At 31.5% G+C, this 19019-nt stretch overlaps 2 protein-coding genes across 5 annotated transcripts in view; one reads left to right on the forward strand and one right to left on the reverse strand.

The window, feature by feature from the left end:
• The window catches only part of LOC130453393 (TBC1 domain family member 31), a 59957-nt gene extending 44819 nt beyond the window's left edge, over nt 1–15138 (reverse strand). For all 4 annotated transcript variants that reach the window (XR_008911047.1, XM_056793104.1, XM_056793106.1 and 1 more), the window contains exons 1-4: nt 14696–15138; nt 14216–14639; nt 13576–13724; nt 5492–5670 (exon numbers count right to left, since the gene is read on the reverse strand). Coding sequence is in view for 3 of the 4 variants with exons in the window: in XM_056793104.1 (XP_056649082.1) it covers nt 5492–5670; nt 13576–13724; nt 14216–14639; nt 14696–14766 (823 nt within the window). In the remaining variant the exon portion in view is untranslated. The remainder of the gene's footprint in view (nt 1–5491; nt 5671–13575; nt 13725–14215; nt 14640–14695) is intronic.
• A 916-nt stretch (nt 15139–16054) lies between these two features.
• On the forward strand, nt 16055–17481 carry LOC130453378 (diphthine methyl ester synthase). The gene has a single exon (XM_056793087.1). It carries the CDS (start codon nt 16197–16199, stop codon nt 17037–17039), a length of 843 nt encoding a protein of 280 aa, XP_056649065.1. The 5' UTR covers nt 16055–16196; the 3' UTR covers nt 17040–17481.
• The last annotated feature ends 1538 nt before the right edge of the window (nt 17482–19019 follow it).

Here is a 19019-nt window from a genome sequence, read left to right on the forward strand (position 1 = left end):
CCCTTTTCTTTAAAATCATTAATTGTGCACATAGTAAATATAGGATCCTTAATTTTTAATTTTAATTTTTTTATGTTATTTTTGCTAGCTAGAATTTCAAGCTGAGACAACAATTTCCCAAAAGAAAAGTTGTCGTTAGCAAAATGTATTGTTTCTATAGCGCTGATTTTATCCTTTTGACCCAGAATTAATCTAAGATAATCTGGCTTAACAGTAAATTTTAAATAAGGGATATAAATCGTTATTAAATTGTCGGTGGTTTGAAACACTGGTCTATTATTTTGTGGGCTAGTTTTTTCGGTAATGGTCGAATTTGTATCTGGAGTACGCTTTGTCATTGAATGAGTTATAACGAAAATTTTTAAGATGTTTTTAAGATCTTCGACGTGAATACGAGATAAGGCATCTGCGCCTACGTTATCCTTACCTTTAATGTATTCTACCTCAAAGTCGTACTCTTCTAAGTCTAGACGCATACGTGTTAATTTGGAAGAGGGATCTTTCATAGTAAATAAATAAACGAGTGGTTTATAGTCCGATCTTACTAAAAATTTATAGCCAAAAAGATATGGCCTAAAATACGTAATTACCTAGTGTATAGCAGCCAATTCTTTTTCAATTGTGGCCTTGTTAATTTCGCCTTTTGTAAAAGAACTCGATGCATAGGCGATTGGTAGTTCGACTCCATTAAAATTTTGTGAAAGAATTGCTCCACAGGCCTGTTTGGAGGCATCCGTGGTTAAGATAAATTGTTTTCCAAAGTCGGGATATTGCAGAATTTGAGGTTTTAAAAGGTAACTTTTTAGGTTTTAAAAGGTAACTTTTTAGCTTTAAAAAGGAGTTTAGGCACTCTTAGGTCCAAACAAATTTCCAATTCTTTTTTGTTACTTTGTTAAGTGGAACTGCTAACTCGGCAAAATTTTTAATAAAGCGACGATAATAATTTAAGAAGGCAATGAACCTTTTGACCTCATCGGCGTTTGTAGGTACTAGGTATTTGTTTATAATTTCGAATTTTGACTTGTCAGGTAAAATTCCATCGCTTGTAATAGTATGACCTAGATAAGAAACATTATTTTGAAATAATTTACATTTGTTTGGGTTTAGCTTAAGACAATATTTTTTGGATAAATCAAAAAAATTTTTTAAGTTACTAAGGTGATGACTTATAGAACAGCCTATTACAATGAGGTCATCCATGTAGAGGAAAGCTTTCTCTGGGGTTATTCCCGAAAATGCTATGCTCATCATACGAGCAAATGAGTTGGGAGAAACCTTTAGACCGAAAGGTAACCTGGTAAATCTGAATGATCCCGCATTTGTACTAAATGAAGTGATGTCGCGAGAATTTTCTTGTATTGGAACTTGATGAAAACCGGCTTTTAGGTCTAAAGTGCTGAAATATGTTGCTCTTCCTAACTGATCTAGAATATCATCTATCCTTGGTAAAGGAAACTTATCAGCCACTAATTTTTTATTGAGCAACCTGTAGTCCACAACTAGTCGCCATTTTTTATCTCCGTTATCAGATTTTTTGGGCATTAGTAAAATGGGACTATTGTAATTGGAAATAGAGGGTTCGATAATCGAGTCTTTTAACATTTTTGATATTTGTTTATTTACCTCTGAAATTTGAGAGTGAGGCATTCTATAATTTTTAACATAAACTGGACTTTGGTCAGTTAAATAAAATTGCTGTTTATAAAAATTATTAATTGTTAGACTATCATTCTCCAAACAAAAAATATCGTTATATTCCTGACATAGATTTACCGTTTCGGCTTTTGCAAAGTCAGAGATTTCACAATGTAATTCCTTCAATAATAACTTATTACGCTGGTCATCGGTACACTTCTGTGATACATGTAATATGTTAAAATTTTGCAAATTTTCAGTTTCGATTTTAAAGTTTTTAATTGTCAAACTTTCCAATGTCGTGTTTAAGACTTTAACAAATGGGCTGTTCGGGGACGCAATACTGCTGGCTATAAAAACTCCAGGGGCCAATTCTTGGTTTGAGATAACTACGTCCGATTTTAGATTACATAATTGCTCTGCTTTTCTTATAATTTCGCAACGAGATGGAATAATAAAGAGTATCGTCATATGGGGTATTAAAAATTGGCAAAATTATTTGGTTATTATGAATCTGCACCGAAATGGTCCAATTTTCGTAATCTAGTATACATTTATATTTAATAATGAAGTCCCTTTCTAGTATACCATCTACAGGGATTGGAGAATCATTTTCAACTACATGAAAAATATGATATAAGAAAAACTTTTATACTGGTGGATGCGATGGAGCTTGTATAGCCTTTGGTAACCCCTTTTATTCGGATGTTATTTGTCCTATTGACTATTTGCTCAGGTTTAATTTTGTCTCTTTTGAAGATAGATATGTCCGCCCCTGTGTCAATAAGCAAAGTAACATCGCGGGTACCTGTCATTTGGATTTTAATAACTACGAAATTAGAAAGTGAAAGGTCCACGTTAAATATATTTACTGATTCCCCAAGGGACCCTGTTGGGGAAACTCTATATTTTCCTGCTGAAACCTAGAACCGTCAGGTTCTCCTTTATATGCTCTAATATATCTACCGCCTGTTCCTCTCGCTCTAGAATAACTACGGTTAAATCTATTACTATTACTCCTAAAGTTTCTGCTATATTGGTATTGGTTGTTGTTAGTATAAGATTGATCATGAGATTGTCTATTTTGATGGCCTCGAAAACGACTATCATGCGAAACCCTTGAACTCCTACAATTATTGTTGTAGTGTCCTGAAAACTGACCCCTAAAATTTTGCCGTTCCATGTATAGAACACTAGTGTTATCTTGAACATCTATTCCTACGAATTTAGTTAGTACTTCACGAGTGTTAGAAAAAGTGCCTGCGTCCATTATTAATTTGACTTTTTCGGACCTAGTATTAGATTTAATAGCTTTGACGGCCGCATCAGTGCAATATATTTCTGCTGTATCAGCGGGTACTCCTTCACTAATGTAAGCTCTTCTTAAACTGCCTATCAAGATTTCAATTTCTTTGGCGTATTTAACATTATCTTTATTTATTTGTTTGTTTTAGGTTAAGAAGTTTAGAGTTAACTGATTTCGAGCTTTCGGTTTTTATATTGTATTTAAGTTTTTGTATAATTTGGCTTAAGGTCGCGTCGTTGTCGGTAATTAAGTCTCTAGCTCTACCGCTAAGTTTTGTTTTGACGTAAGCCACTGCATTTGCCTCGTGACCTGTCGAATTTGCATTGAGCATAGCGCATCTAAAAATGTCTGTAGCTTGTCTGCACTTCCGTCAAATTCAACGATACTAGTTTACTAGCTAAGTTCAAAAAATCGATAATTGAAGTAGACATTTTTAAGTCTTTTAAGTCTCTGTCAGGCGCCAAGTCTTGATCTGAGTCACTATCTTCTGAGTCAAATTCAATAGTTTCGTCTTTTATTTCGGGGTTTATACATTCAAGGCAAGAGCCTTGATTTTATAATTTATACGTAAAACTTGAAATGATCTAACTACCCTATCTCTAACGGTTGTAAATAGTTTCAATACTAACTGTTTTTGTTTATCATCCAATGGCGGGAATATTTTCTTTACTATCTCAATGAATGTATTATAATTATAAATTAAAATTTGTAAAACTTCGTTTCTTACTCTACTTGATTTGGGGACTAATGTCTTTAAAATTCTCTTAGATTCATTAATTATGATTATTTTTATATCGGATAACCTTGAAAAGACCAACTCCCAATCAGAAGGCATAAATTAAAATAATTATATAAACACTACTAGAGCCCAATAAAATAACCTAGCACTACTAACAAACGTAACTAATTTTTAAAAGATACCTAAATTTATTTTATTAAATATGTAGCTCAGCCACTAATATTATATCATAAATTTTAATTAATTATATATAGTCTATATTTGTTCAAAAATAATTCTGAAATGTGATAAATTGTCCATCCGTCAACGTTCCATAAAAAATACTAGAATCACGTACCAGCTCCAATGTTGTGTTGTGTAGCATCTCTTTTTTTTGCCTGGGATTATTATCTAAGTAAACTACTACTCCTTTTACGATGTATTGCCACCCCGGTTGCTACTAGTCCACACTCTCCATCTGACACTTCCGTTAAACATCAGCGGTAGTGGCCTGTGATCTTAAAACCATACTTCGCAAAATGTCTCGTTTTAAACCTCTGAGGTAACCCTTTCTAAGCTGTAGTCCTACTATAACTAGCAAACTGAACGTAATAACGTACATAAGCACCCTTATGTCGGTGGGCATTTGCAAAAGGTCATCTTCCACAATGAAGTTAGAATTGGCTACACCGCTGCTCGCAACTTCACTTTCTTTAGAGTTTTTAGTACCCATTTCGAATTGGAAAAAAAGTCACTTAAGTTCACTTTTAACTTTCATCTGAGAACTTTCCCGAACGCGCGTACACTACGAGCATCTCAAATGCGTTGGATTCTGGTAGGATCGCCATGTAATGTTGGGCCATAACGAGGGGTGAAATTGAACAGCAATTGAACTTCACCATATTTCTATTGTCTTAATAGTTTGGAATTACCTTTTTACAATGAATGATGACACATAATATTGGTTCATAATTACGATATAGTTTACCTACGTAGACAGTAAATTGCAACAATAAAACATAGGTGATCTGGTTATAAATAATTAACAGTTAGTGTACAGGGTGTAAACATAGATAGAGATATAAAAGAATAAAATAATTGATTTATAGGGCACCACAGACAGTCTTTCCCAACTTTGTTTTCAATTTATATCTTCCTCTATCTTTTCCCAGTAGTATGTCATTTTTTTAAAAAAACCAACGATAGATCTTAGCTTAGTTCTTTTGTTCATAATCCTAACCGCAGAAATCTTCTCAAAAATATATATAATATATAGCCAGGAAAGTAGTTGATTTCTCCTTTGAAGAACGGCGAAATACATTTTCGAAATATTGAATTTCGAAGTTATTTCAGAGGTGAATAGTAGAAATCCTTTATTTTGATACATTTTACACACCTCATTCACCATAGGAATATCGGTGACTACGTTAGATTTCTACCTGGCCAATGGTTCGTAGTTGGAAGTGAGGATGACGCCACTTAGAGTTCGGTGGGAAATGTTCAACTTCATGTACCAAATGCGCCGCTCTTTGATCTTGTCTCCAATTCGGGTCTCAAGCCCGAAATAAGGGTGTTAAACTGCTCTGATAAGACGTAATAACGTCGAAACTATTAGTTACAATTTCTCCTTGCAATTGCGAGCCATTGGGGATGTTAATATCTACAAAAGGTCGATTTACATCACGCTCTTCAGAGGAGTTGTAATTCCATATTTAGATCTCTATCTATGTTTAAGTCTAAGTTTAAAACTTCAATTAGGTAATAGTTACAAATACTTTTTATCTTCAACTTCAACTATCAAATTTAGTGAAATTCTTGAAATTGCTACCAACCTGACAAGACAATCAAGATGTTATTATTTCCTCCATCATATGGCCGTGATACAAATTCTGTGCATCTAATTGTCTGCAAATGATCAGCTAGAGATATTGTTTTCAAATGTTTGAAGGTCTCTAAATGGAAAAGTGAAAGTTTAGGTGATTGTCCAGCTACCACCATAATCTGACCATTCCTGAAGTAAATCAATAAAACATTAACAAGGTAATGTTATAAAGAAAGTGAGTTTCTGGGAGTTTTTAATAAATAAAGAAGGAGCAATTAACAAACTTGAATTATTTACAGTTTCATTGGAATTTATTCAAGAAAATTATAAATTTTACTTAGATTGTTAACGACTTCTAAAAATTCTGTTTTTAGTACTTTGTTTCGAGGGTAATTGAATGTTTATAATTGAATATAAATTTTTTGCTTATTCAAATTATTCTATTTTTGGTTTAAATGGATTTTTTTCGAATAATGAAATTTCAATTTTGACAATAAAAAAATCTCAATAACAAAAAATAATCAATCAGCTTTCGAATACTTATATCTTACGTCAAAGTTAAATATAAAAATATGTATAGAAGTATGAAAATATCATAAATCACTCATTCATTAATTAAGAATTATGGGTTGTTGTAATTTATTCTCTTTTAACAAAACGATCAAAATAATAAGTTTCAAAAATCAATATTCAAATTGACTAGTGACTACGAAATCTATTGATTCTGGTTGCTATTCAAATTTATGTAAATTTTTATTGGTTAGATTAGATTAGGTAGTTATAAGTGAAGCTGAATATTTAATGGTTAGATTATAAATGACATTAAATTTTTATAGGTTAGAAACGAGCAATCGATCAAATTGTCAAAATCAGCTGAAGCCTATTTAAAAACTAACTCCGCAGTATAAACAAATCTCCTCCCAGAAACGTGTCTTTTTTCGACAGAATTATGCTTAGTGCAGGTATCTTGGTAGTATATTGGAAACTTCTGGAGAATGATAAAAGGGGGTTAAGTCCAATTAAAGTTTATCCTTGTACTTTTCAGCTGCCACTGAATTATAACTTTACAACCTTAAGTACTAAATACTCTTGTTTGATGAACTTGAGCGCAATAATGGAAAGCACAAAATAAAGACAAGGGTTCTAAATTTTGTAAATTGCTTGAAAATTTACTTACAAACTGACTTGAAAAACGTCAGAAATAGTCTATTTCCGTTGTATTATGTTCACTGTAAAAGATCTAAAAAGTAGAGAACGGTTACTCTGGGGGGGATTTATCTGAAAATACTCAATTGAAGTAATTATTATATTTTAAATATTGATATCGAAAAAGAAGATCTTACTAAAACAGCTTAATATGCAGGGAATTCCAGAAAAATAACATCATTGAATTGTGTGAGCAGTTTTCTGATATTTTTGGATTGAAATCTGATGAAGTGACTTCTAACAATAATGAAACTGATTTTTCTTCATACCTCGGTCGAAAGTTCGTTCTTTCGTCCCTAGTAGCAGGGACGAAAGTTCAACATTAACTCCCTGTAGAAAGTACACGCACGTCCTCCATAACAGCGGGAAGAAAAAATTTCTCGTGCGTAATTGCACTCGTAACTAGGAACTATTTATTCTGTTGCTATGACAAACTGTTAATTTTTGTCATTAGTATTGCTACCTCTAACCTTAATAAATAATTATTAATGTCACAGAGGAGTAACATGCCCTAAAGTCTACGAAACTTCAGACAACTCTGAAGTGCTAAGTTAACATCTTTGCAATTTCATATTTAACCTACATCTCTTTAAGATGAACATTAGGTATAAAAGACAGGTGTTAGTTAAAAAAAATTTCATTCACCAATGGAAACGTTGCCTTAAGGCCGATGTTATCTGAATTAGAAAAATTGGATGATGATAGAAAAATAGAAAAGTTGAGGATATGCCATAATATTTTCCAGATATGCATGAAAAATGGAATAGACCTAAACATCTTTTATAAACTCACTATAGTTATTTGTTTCGCAAACTAATTATAAACAAATTTAAACAGCTGGACTTGATTGACAACTTCCATAACGACTCTGTTGGGTGGTCACTGTGGACAAAAAAGATTAGTTACTGAAAAAACTTGAAACATCATAACGTTCCAAATTTCGTGAAACAATGTCACAAATGTCAAATAAACAAGATCAAAATTAAACAACATGTTGTCACGCAAACTCCTCAACAGCAATTTGACATTATATGAAATGACAACTATTGGCAAATTTAACAGCTCAATAGAAATCTTCCAATTTCCAATAAAGAAACTTCAGCAATTGCATCAAATTTGTTAAAAACTTTATCATGGTATACTAAAGAGGTGTAGACATGAGTACAGAACATAACAATGAAGTTTTGAAAATTTAATGGACATTCCGAAAACTCAATATAAAGTTTCTACCGTGTTACATGGCCAAACTATAGGGGTTGAGAACGCAATCGCAGATTCTAAATGAGTACTTCGAAATGTATATTGATTATTGTTTAACTTATATTGTTATAACAATACACCAAGCTCATATAACTCTACACCTTACGAATTGGTATTTGGTAAAAAAGCAAACTTAAACAAGTTCTTGTAAAGTTCCCATATAGATCCACAGTGTAATATTCATGCTTATAATAAAGAATTACGGTCTCGTTTACTAGTTGCACACAAGAGGACGCAACTTGTAGACGCATACTTATGGATTAATACTGACGTGCTTCAATAACAAAAAAAATTCTCTTATTGATAATTGCCTTGAAATCGAGAACGAACTTTAGAAATTTAAATCTAGAAGCAGATACGCTGCAGATCAGTAATAAGATTTGAAATTGGAAACTTCGACTAAAAGGATTTAGAAATCATTAATAGTAAATTAGAATCCAAAACAACGTTTTAATGAATGTGGATAAATTCATATCTTTTGCAAATCATATTGCAGATTATTCATTAATAACTAATTTAGAAATTATTTAAAAAAAAAAGAATTAAGAGCCATAATTGAAAATTTAAACCTGAAAACAGAAGCAGAAGAACTGAAAACAACTTCAAAAACATATCCAGTAATTCATATAATTTTTATTTGACTATGAAAATCGCTCCCACATTTTGATACGAAAGAAAGACTGGTAGGACGAAGTGGATTTATACGACGATAGAAGGAAAGAGAAGAAGTGGAAGAAGAAATAAGGATAATCGAAATAGAAAAATCTTGTAGAGGTGACAACATAGAAGCGGAAATAATATAATATTACGGACAAACAGAAAAGGGATGACTTTTAAGGATATTTCATTTAGCATGGGACACAAAATACTTGGAGATTTTGAAGAAAATCAATTGATACCCTACATAAAAAAGGAGATGACGTATTGTGTGAAAATTACAGAACAATATATTCTTCCTCGGTTAGTTTAAGAATATATACGCGAATCATAGAGACAGAGATGAGAAAATATATTAATAAGGGAATGGAGGAGGAACAAAGTGCAAATAGAACAGGAAAACATATACATATTAAGGATCTTAATACGAAAAAATAGAGATTAGATTGGAGAATTAAATAATACATTTTCGATTTAGACAATTTAGCCCTCAGGAAGAAAATATGTATACAGTGCTTTTCAGATAAAAGTATCCACCTTTAATAACTTTTGTAATACTGGTATTTAGAAAAAATCCAAAAACACGTCAATTTATGTTGGAAGGGGCAAGCATTATGGCTTATTTAAACTTAGTGGAAAAGCCACCCCTAGCAGCATCCCAATTATTTTTTTAAATTACTTGTCATATTTTTTATGTAAAATTTGGATACTCCTCTTTGAGCTGATTTCAAAAATGTATAATACTTGTAGGTTAACGTGGTTAGTTTATAAGATAAACAATTTTTCTTTTAAGAGCACAAATTTTACTTATTATTTACTTTCACCTTATTTGCCTGTACTAAAATGGGTTGTACAACAGTTCAAACTCTTTAATCTTTTTAACTGTGCTATTTATTATGAAGTTACAATAAGTATTCAAAATGAGTACCATTCACTTCCATACAATGGTATAATCTATTTTGAAATGCCTCTCTGACATTGCTTAATACGGCTGGATTTAATTGTCGACATTCATTTTCTATCCTCTCTCGTAAATCATCCAGAGATTCTGGTTGGGTAGCATAAACTTTTGTTTTTAAATACCCCCATAAAAAGAAGTCTAGGGGTGTTAAATCCGGTGACCTAGGTGGCCACTCCATCATCTGCCCCCTTCTACCTATCCAACGAGCGGGGAATGTTTCGTTTAAAAATTGTCGGACAGGCATAGCATAGTGTGGGGGAGCTCCGTCTTGTTGAAATACCAGTAAATCTTCGGAAAGGTTATCATCATTTTCTATTATTGTTGTAATACGTGGGTCAACCCCTTCCCTGAGTAACTCAAGATATGATTCACCATTTAAATTTCCGTTGATGAAGAAAGGTCCGACAATGGGGTCACCTAGGATACCACACCAAACGTTATTTCGGAAAAAAGAACTAGGCAATGACATGAAGATAAAAGTATACAACTTGTTAAACGTACCTAGCTTAATATATGGTAGTGGAACCTAGATGATAATGAACAAAAAGACAAAGTAAAATAATAGAGATGAAAAAAGTAAAAAAGTAGGAAAAACGAAGGTGAGAAAGATAAGGAATGAGGTAATCATACAACGGCTCAAACAACAACCAAGAGTAAAAAGATGTTTATACTGGTACGGACACGTGAAAAGCCTAATAAGAAAAGTGACAGAAACAGAAAGATATAAGAAATGAAGGAAAGAAGATACAGAAAAACATGGCTAGCACAAGTAGCACTGGAAAGAAAAACAATATGACAAATTAATGAAGTAACAAAGAATCGGAAAGAATAGAAAAAATGGATTAAAGGAGAGTGATAGCTAAACATTAATACTCTGTGATCAAAAAGGCGTAAAGAGAAGAAGAAGAAAGTGATACATCTCTTTGAATTGAAAATGGGTTTTTAAACAGATGAAAATTTTGATGTTTTCGCCCTATTTCGATCTTTATAATTTCACATTGTCCATTTGTATGATAGGCTTGTTGACTAAATTTGAAAACTTGGTTAATTATATTCTTTAATATCTATTTCATCCCATAAAAACTATATTTTGAAGAAAAAGCAATATTTACTTCACATATTTTTTCATTTAGAAATAATAATTTAGATTTCCTTTGAAAACGCTGTCATGGCGTCTTGAATGACGTCACGGCATGCAAAACAACACTTTCTACATCTGTGTCAAGTGTCAACTATTTTCTTCGTTTTACAAGCACTGTTTAGTGCCTCGGTGTAATTATCTCGGAAATGGTATTTACATCGTTGTCAGATCTTTGTTATTTCAAATGGATCATCCTATATATTTTGTGTTTTTCGAAATTCTTAAGAAATACTTTTTATTTTTCATCTAATGTTTCCTAAACCTAATCGACAAAATTTTTGAGTTATAGCTACATTGCGTTATCTCCGCCGAAGTTAAAATAATACACTATGACTGCTAAAATAACAAATATGACGTTTCGATAAATTATTATTATTGAAGTTTATTGAAAGTCACAATGGATAGTTTATCTCAAAAAGAACGAATTGATATTTTAATGATATTGGGATGTGGTGGTAGGCGTAGAAGACAACGAGAAACGTGTAATATCTTCATTAATTTATATCCTAACCGAAATCCCCTAAAAATGTCTACTGTCAGTAAATTAGCAAAAAAGTTTAACGAAGCTGGTTTAGAAAAAAAATTTATCTAAATAAGGGCGCAAAAAAACTGCATCAACTGAAAACAAATCTTTAGATGTTAGTGTCCTGTTAGAAGGCGATCCACACTTGAGTACTAGACAAATTTCCAGGGAATTTGATATTTTGCAAACATCTGTAATGAAAATTTTACGTGATAATAAATTCCATCCACACAAAGTAACGTTGGTTCAAGAGTTGTCGGATGACGATGTTGATAGAAATGAAAAGTGAAGTGAAGAATTATGGAAAAATGTTACAATCAATATGATCCAAATTTTTTAAGTTAATTTTAATGTTATGTTTTGCGATAAAGCCACTTTCCATATTAATGGAAACGAAAATCAGCATAACTGTAGATACTGTTCACGTAACAATCCTCTTGTATGCGTGAACTTTACACCGATATCCCGAAAGACTGAATGTATGGGCTGGAATAATGGGCGACAAAATAATTGCTCCCTTTTTCATTGAGGGTAACTTAAATGGTCCGGCGTATTTAGATTTATGGGAATATAGTATTATACCTGAGCTCGGATATTTCTAAATCCAAGTAAGTATTTTACTTAAAAAAACTTCATTATTAGAAATTTTCAGACAATAACTATATCCCAAACGACAATATTTGGCTACAAGATAGTGCCCCACCTCACTATGCGTGTGTTGTTTAAGCAATACCTAAATAATGTGTTTCTCAGAAGGTGGATTGGAAGGGTTACTTGGTTACTGTGGGGTACATAAAAAATCATTTATAAAACAAAACCAACCAATATTCAGGAATTAAAAGATAGGATTACCACATAGGTAAGAAGAATTGAACAGTCAGGGATGTTACAAAATGTATTGCAAAGTTTTAAAAATCGCATGGCTTGTTGTATTATAAGTATAAATGGACATTTTGAGCATCTGCTGTATTCGCCTTTACTGTATGTTTTCTAAAATTTGTAATTTTTCTACTTCACAAATGCGGATCTACTTCTAACATGACACTAACATTTAAATATTTGTCTTCAGTTGTTGTAGGTTTTCTGCGCCATGATTTGGACAAATATTTTTCTTCACCAGTTTTGTGTTAAACTTTTTACTAACCTACTGACACTAGACCTTGTTACGAGATTTGTATTAGCACATAAATTATTGAAGAATATTCGATTAAACGAGTTTATTCAATTGTAGCCATCTAAATGTACAATATTTATTGTAACTTTGGTGGAAATACTGTAAATGTAGCTATAACTCTGAAATGATTGCATCTAGGTATAGAGAATATTATGTGAAAAATGATCAGTATTTCTTAAGGATTTCTAAAAACACAAAATATATAGGGTGATCTATTTGAAATAACACAGTTCATTATTTTCCCGGAAAAAGGAAAGACCTAACCACAATGTAGATACGACCATAATACCAGTCTTATCACAAGACCCTTATACACAAAAATTTTTAAAAATCATACAAACCGTTTCCAAGATAATTGAGGCGTTCCATACATGAAACTCACTCTGTTCCAAACAATCAACCCACATGGGAAAAGTGGTTAACACTCATTATTTATCAATGTCAAAAAATAGAAGAATGTATTTTTGTGAAGATCATTTCGATGTAAGTACTACAAACTTAATGCCTATTTTTATCGAAATTTAAAAATATTGATAATCATTAATTTTTATGAGGAATAAACTTTTTCTTACCTACATCCCCATAAATTCGTTATTATTGGTGACAAGCCTATTATTATATTCATTAATAGATCACCTTACCATTAGCTGTCATATTAAAAATAAGTAGTAACCTTCAATAATTATGAATTTTTCTTCTTTATTATTGATAACTTAATTTTTTCTTTCATTTGACGTTTTCAAGAAATATTGAATTGTTATAATAATTAAATGTGTGTTTTTTTTTGGCATTTCATGGGTTGTTAATTTAATTGAGGGTTGCTACTTATTATGATATGACAACTAAAAATAATTTGGTGTGGTTAAACCAGGTGCAAATTTTCAATGTCAAATTATATTTTAGTAAAATTAATACAAAATTTAGGGCCAAGTGATTGAAATTGTAAAATATCCTTAAGTATCTCTATACTTGAAATATTTTCATCCAATTATCTTTGGTTTTGGGAACTGAATAATTTTTTTTATTAATAAGATTGTCAAGTTTATTCTTTTGCTAATTTTTTATTTGATGGCATAATTTTCATCAATTATCAATTATTTCAAAGTGGGAGCCAAAGTGTGAGTTTTTATGATATATATTATATGTTGAAATTATCACAATTTCATACTAACTTTGTAAAACTGATGGATTTTATGGAGCAGTTTTTCCAATTAGTTGGTGAGAATTGTTTCAAATTTTTATATATATCATGAGACCAAATTTGTATCAAATCATCTTGATAACATGCCAGAACATTTCCAGAAACAGGTATGAATGCTACCTGAAAACAGTCACAAAGTTATTATATAAATTCATATATTTAAAGATCAAATTTAAAATAATCATTGAATTAAAAATAATAAAAGATTTATATAAAAAATTAAAATTTTTATTGTCCACTGGTATATCAAGCAGTAACAGATGAGAGGTTCTCAACATTACTTATTATTAAATTCCATCTTCATAAGCTTTAGCATCATCTTTATAGAATTAAGAGAATGGCAAAAAGTATGTAAGAAGTTTAAATATTTTAATATGTTTTCAACTGTTGTTAACTGAAAGGTATTTTTTAAAAAGGATATTCCATACATCAATAGTGAGGTCAAAGTTCATTGTAGAACTTTTATTCACTGTTTACATCTTATTAGGTCTTCATGTAACACTTCCTTGACAAATGATATTGAAACCATCAAAATTACTTATATTTTTAATTTATTGTTACTTTTTTTCAAAGGAGAAAGATAGATATTACTACTAATGAAATGTACATACATACTTTAAGGTACACTCTTGTTCCAAATTCAAAACTTGCATTTTGGTAAAGGACTCCAAATTCCAAATAATTGCTTCATATGTAGAGGCAGTTAGCATATAATTTTTAGAGAAAGAAACATTTTGAACATTATATTTATGACCTGTCAACTTTCCACAAATCTGCCCAGAATGTATATTGTAAATTATTATATCACCAATATGAATGCCTGTCAGTATATGAAAGTCATTTAAAGGAGAAAATTCAATGAATGTACATGGGCGCGATTGTTGTATTCCCCAGTATTTATTAATGGAATAATCAATGATATAAATATTGCCCTGATTATTAGCAAGTCCCAGAATATTATGAAACTGGTTGAAGCAGCTATGTGTAAATCTAGTTCTTTTATTGTATAAAGTATGTTGTACTTGCAATAATAAGCTAAAAATTCAAAATTTCACATTACTACTTCTTTGTATCACATAAAATTTAATTACCCATTTGATTTCATTGGTTTTGACTTAAATATCTTTTTGTTAATTTCGGGAATTTCTAGCCATAGTTCCATATTATTTAACTTATTTAATTTCAATTTTTGTCAGTATCTATTCAGATAGAATAATTTTTGTGTTTGCATTCGATTCACGTTACTCATGACAACGGATATGACAATCATATATAAAGTTATGGATGCAACTATAATGAATAATGAAATTATTCCTGTCTCCTATCACATAACTCAATTTTCTCTTTCCAGATTGAAAATTATGCCTCAAAAAAGTTCTCAAATCATGATGAAACTCTCACGTAGGATTTACTGATTGCTGATCGGTCATTATCAAAACTGTATTCAATTTCAAACAATTTTTTATCAAAAAATCACACTTCACTGCTTACATTCTTCTTTTTTAGTTTTTTTTTTCGCCTTTACTTTAATAGTACTTGGCCAATCTGGATTTCGCTTTATATTTATCGTATAGTTTGAAAAATGGGAGCAAGAGTTTTCACGATTACTACGGAACAGAGTGAGCCAATCAGCACCTTGACACGTGCATTATTGAATTCCGCATCCTTTGCGTGAGGCCAGAATGTAAGCGTCATGAAAGTGCCAAACGTATAATCGTTCAGTTTGTATTTTGATGTTCCGTGTAATAATTGTGTATTGAATAATGATTGCTAATTATATTAAAATATCAATTGTCGTCAGAGCTGGAGCTCTCATAAATAGAAACGTGTAGTAGAATCAAAATGAGTCGAGATTTGCTATTCTGATGAGTAGTTTCGCTAGATTGACCACAAAATTGAATAATTTGAGCCAAGGTGACACTTGAAAAACTTGCAGACTGGAAGTCTAAGACTAAAACCAAATCGGCTGAAATATATGAATATAATCATGGTACCGGAGGAGATCCTGCATCCTAGACTTGTAGATTTGTACACATATAACATTTGTGTATTCCACTAAGCACTCATGATAATCACGTTCTCGACCACGATCGCTTAAGAAGAATGGCTTTCGAGGCGTTTTAGCGTTGAGATATAAAGCGAAATCCTTAAGAGGTTATGTTATATTTGCAAGCTATTGAATTTTTTAGTGGAGTGTTTAACTGATTTATAATAAAGTAAAATCGAAATATTCTGCGGATATATTAAAATGTGTGTGTCACAAGAATGTTTCAAAAGTATTTATAACATCTCATACCATATCAAATAATAAGAAATATTGTCATATTTGCAATCTGCGTTTCTTGAATTTTAGAAATTCGGCCAATTCTTTCAACGCTCATTTCCATCCACCTCTTGACAAGGGTCGTAGTGAACGTTTGTCGTGACGCTTCCGCCGCGACCATAACGATCGTAATCGCTATGTGGAACACTGAAAAGAGTATTTCAGGCGCTGTGAACGCTTGGTAGAACGCACCAATATCTCATATCCTCTACATAAAGTCAAAATTGACAGTTTATATATAATGTGAGGTTATTTATTTATAATAAAACATGTTTTATATAATTGGATTAGGTTTGGGAGATCCTCAAGATATTACTGTTAAAGGTCTAGAAATTGTGAGAAAATGTGATAGAGTATATTTAGAATCTTATACATCTATATTAACCTGTGGAACAGAGGAATTACAGAAATTCTACGGAAGACCTTTAATTGTTGCAGACAGAGACTTAGTGGAGCTAGAAGCTAATGTTATTCTACAAGGAGCGAGAGAGGAAAATGTGGCATTGTTAGTAGTAGGTGATCCTTTTGGTGCTACAACACATACTGATATCATCCTACGAGCCAAAGAAAAAAATATACCAGTTCAAGTGGTTCATAATGCTTCTGTATTAAATGCTGTAGGTTGTTGTGGTTTGCAACTATATAGTTTTGGGGAGACTGTTTCCATTCCACTTTGGACAGATACCTGGCAACCAGATAGTTTTTATGACAAAATAGTGAATAATTTTAAAAATAAATTGCATACATTATGTTTATTGGATATAAAAGTGAAAGAGCCAACCTTAGAAAGTTTAACTATGAAAAGAAAAGTGTATTTGCCTCCAAAATTCATGACAGTTAGTGAAGCTTCTCAACAATTAAAACAGATTATTAAAAGAAAAAGAGAAGCTGGAGAGAAGCCTATAGTAGCAGAGGAAGTGTTATGTGTAGGATTAGCTAGGATTGGATCAGATACTCAGAAAATTGTTGTATGCAATTTAGAAATGATGTCTGCAGTTGATTTAGGTGCACCTTTACATTCTTTGATAATTATAGGACCTGTTATACATCCAATTGAAATGGAATACTTATCACAATTTTCATTAAATAATTCTGGATCATTTTTGTCATAATAAATCGGTTATTTTTACACATTTTTTATTAACTTTATATTCTATTGAAACTACGGCTTAAAAATAAATTTTATTTACAATTAAAAAATGAGACCACTCTAGCTATACTATTAAATTCAAAATGTCCTACCATTCCAAAATATATTTTTCTTTTGTGTAGATTTAAACTTTATTTCACTGCATCTTTATCAACTTCAGAACCATGATGAAGGATTATTTTTTATAGTACCTGTACCAAAAGAACAAAACTATTTTAAAAATGATTTACTTATGTGAATTTTGTAAATGTGTCAATAATAATTAAATATATTTTGGACCTTTTTCCAACAAGTATTCCAGATGAATTTATTAAAATCATTGTGAAAATATGTACAGTTACGTTTTGTACTTGTATAGACTAAAAAAATTTCAGAATAAAACTTTTTATTATTTTGCCTTTGAACTTTAACATTTATTATTTTATAATTCTCGTAGGTTTGTTGCTCAGCCAGTAATTTGGAATATGGATGATTTTATTACTTTGTTGCAAATTTTTGTACCATCATTTGTTGTTTCATTAAAAGTGATTTGTTGTGTATTTGAATTGTTAATTGTGTTAAGGGTTTGCAAATTGTTGTTATTGGTGTTAGAGGGAATAGTTTTTATGACAGAAATAATTTTAATTTTGCCTTGATCACTGTTGTCATCCATTTTTTAATCTATAAGGTCAATCAAAAATTGGCATAATTCTTGGCGATAAGTTATTTCCTCGGGATTATTGATTATCTAATCCAGAGGTTCCCAAACTTTCTTAATCCATGGCTCCCTTTCAGTACAAACATGGTATGGCGGCGAACCTTTTATAATTTACCCATTTTGCACTGCATTACATTATATTTTTATTTTCTCTCATAGTTAATTGTTAATATATTATTACATAGCAAACATATTAAAAAAGATTGTTGCTACTTCTATAACAACACAATTCAAGATTTCTAACATTTCTCACAGATTGGTCAGCTGCTGACAAAGTTTACCTTGTTCTTACAGAGGCCAAGAAGTAACATTTAACTTTAACAATTTAGAAGAGTTGTAATAATACAGGATTTACTGACAAAAATTAAACTTGAAATAAACATTAGGAAAACAGAACTAATTTTCTAAAATCATCTAAAACATAAATGAAGTGTCAACTTAAAAAGATTACACAGAAATTAACAAAGTCCATAATTTTTTGTTTCAATGGGAGGGATGCGCTGAATTCCAGTTTCTAATTGTACCACTACAGTGTCCATAGATTGCCTGTTTGGTATGCGAATTGACACAGATATAGAGGTTTTCACTTCAGAATCTGTTCTTATGTAGTTGTCAACAACTTTTTCATCGTTTTAATTAGAAATGAGGTGAGGCTGATTGGTCTGAACAATTTAGGATGTGTGGTATCCTTCTTTTCTGTTTTTCCCGGAAAACGAGTCTTAAATTAGAGCTGTGCTTTGTCCTCTGTGAAGCTGCTATCCGATTTCGTCAGTGCCATAGTTATATTGCCTTTGCCCTTCGCCAAGACCTTTTGAAGTCGCAGGTGTAGCCGCATATATATCCTTGCAAAATATTCTGAAGCTTTGTCGCTTTGATTTTCTAATTTCGTTATTGTAGGCAGTGAGTTTTCTGGTGTAGCTAATGCACGGAACACTTTGCTCTATTAAAGAGGTGCTGTGTTTCGGTTAACTTGGACAAATGATCATTCCACTAGGGAGAATCTCTACCTTTTTTGTATGGGGCAACTTGATTTACTTCGTTGAGATCTTTCTCTAGATTCAGTTGGTGCCTAGCCTTTTTGGTCTAGATGCGTATCAAGTTACAATGTAGATTGGCATTGTATGTTTCCCAATCGGTCTAAACATGATTATTCTGTGATCAAAGAGAGAGGGCTCATTTAATACCCTCCAGTTTTTTCACCTGTTCTTTTAGTTTCGATATACTTAATGTTTTTACTTTACTCTT

The sequence above is a fragment of the Diorhabda sublineata genome, chromosome 2 (assembly GCF_026230105.1).
Source record: "Diorhabda sublineata isolate icDioSubl1.1 chromosome 2, icDioSubl1.1, whole genome shotgun sequence".
In the NCBI taxonomy this organism is placed as follows: domain Eukaryota; kingdom Metazoa; phylum Arthropoda; class Insecta; order Coleoptera; family Chrysomelidae; genus Diorhabda; species Diorhabda sublineata.

Excerpts from the sequence above, each read along its gene's own strand:
- LOC130453378 (XM_056793087.1), top strand. The coding sequence starts at position 16,197 with ATGTTTTATATAATTGGATTAGGTTTGGGAGATCCTCAAGATATTACT.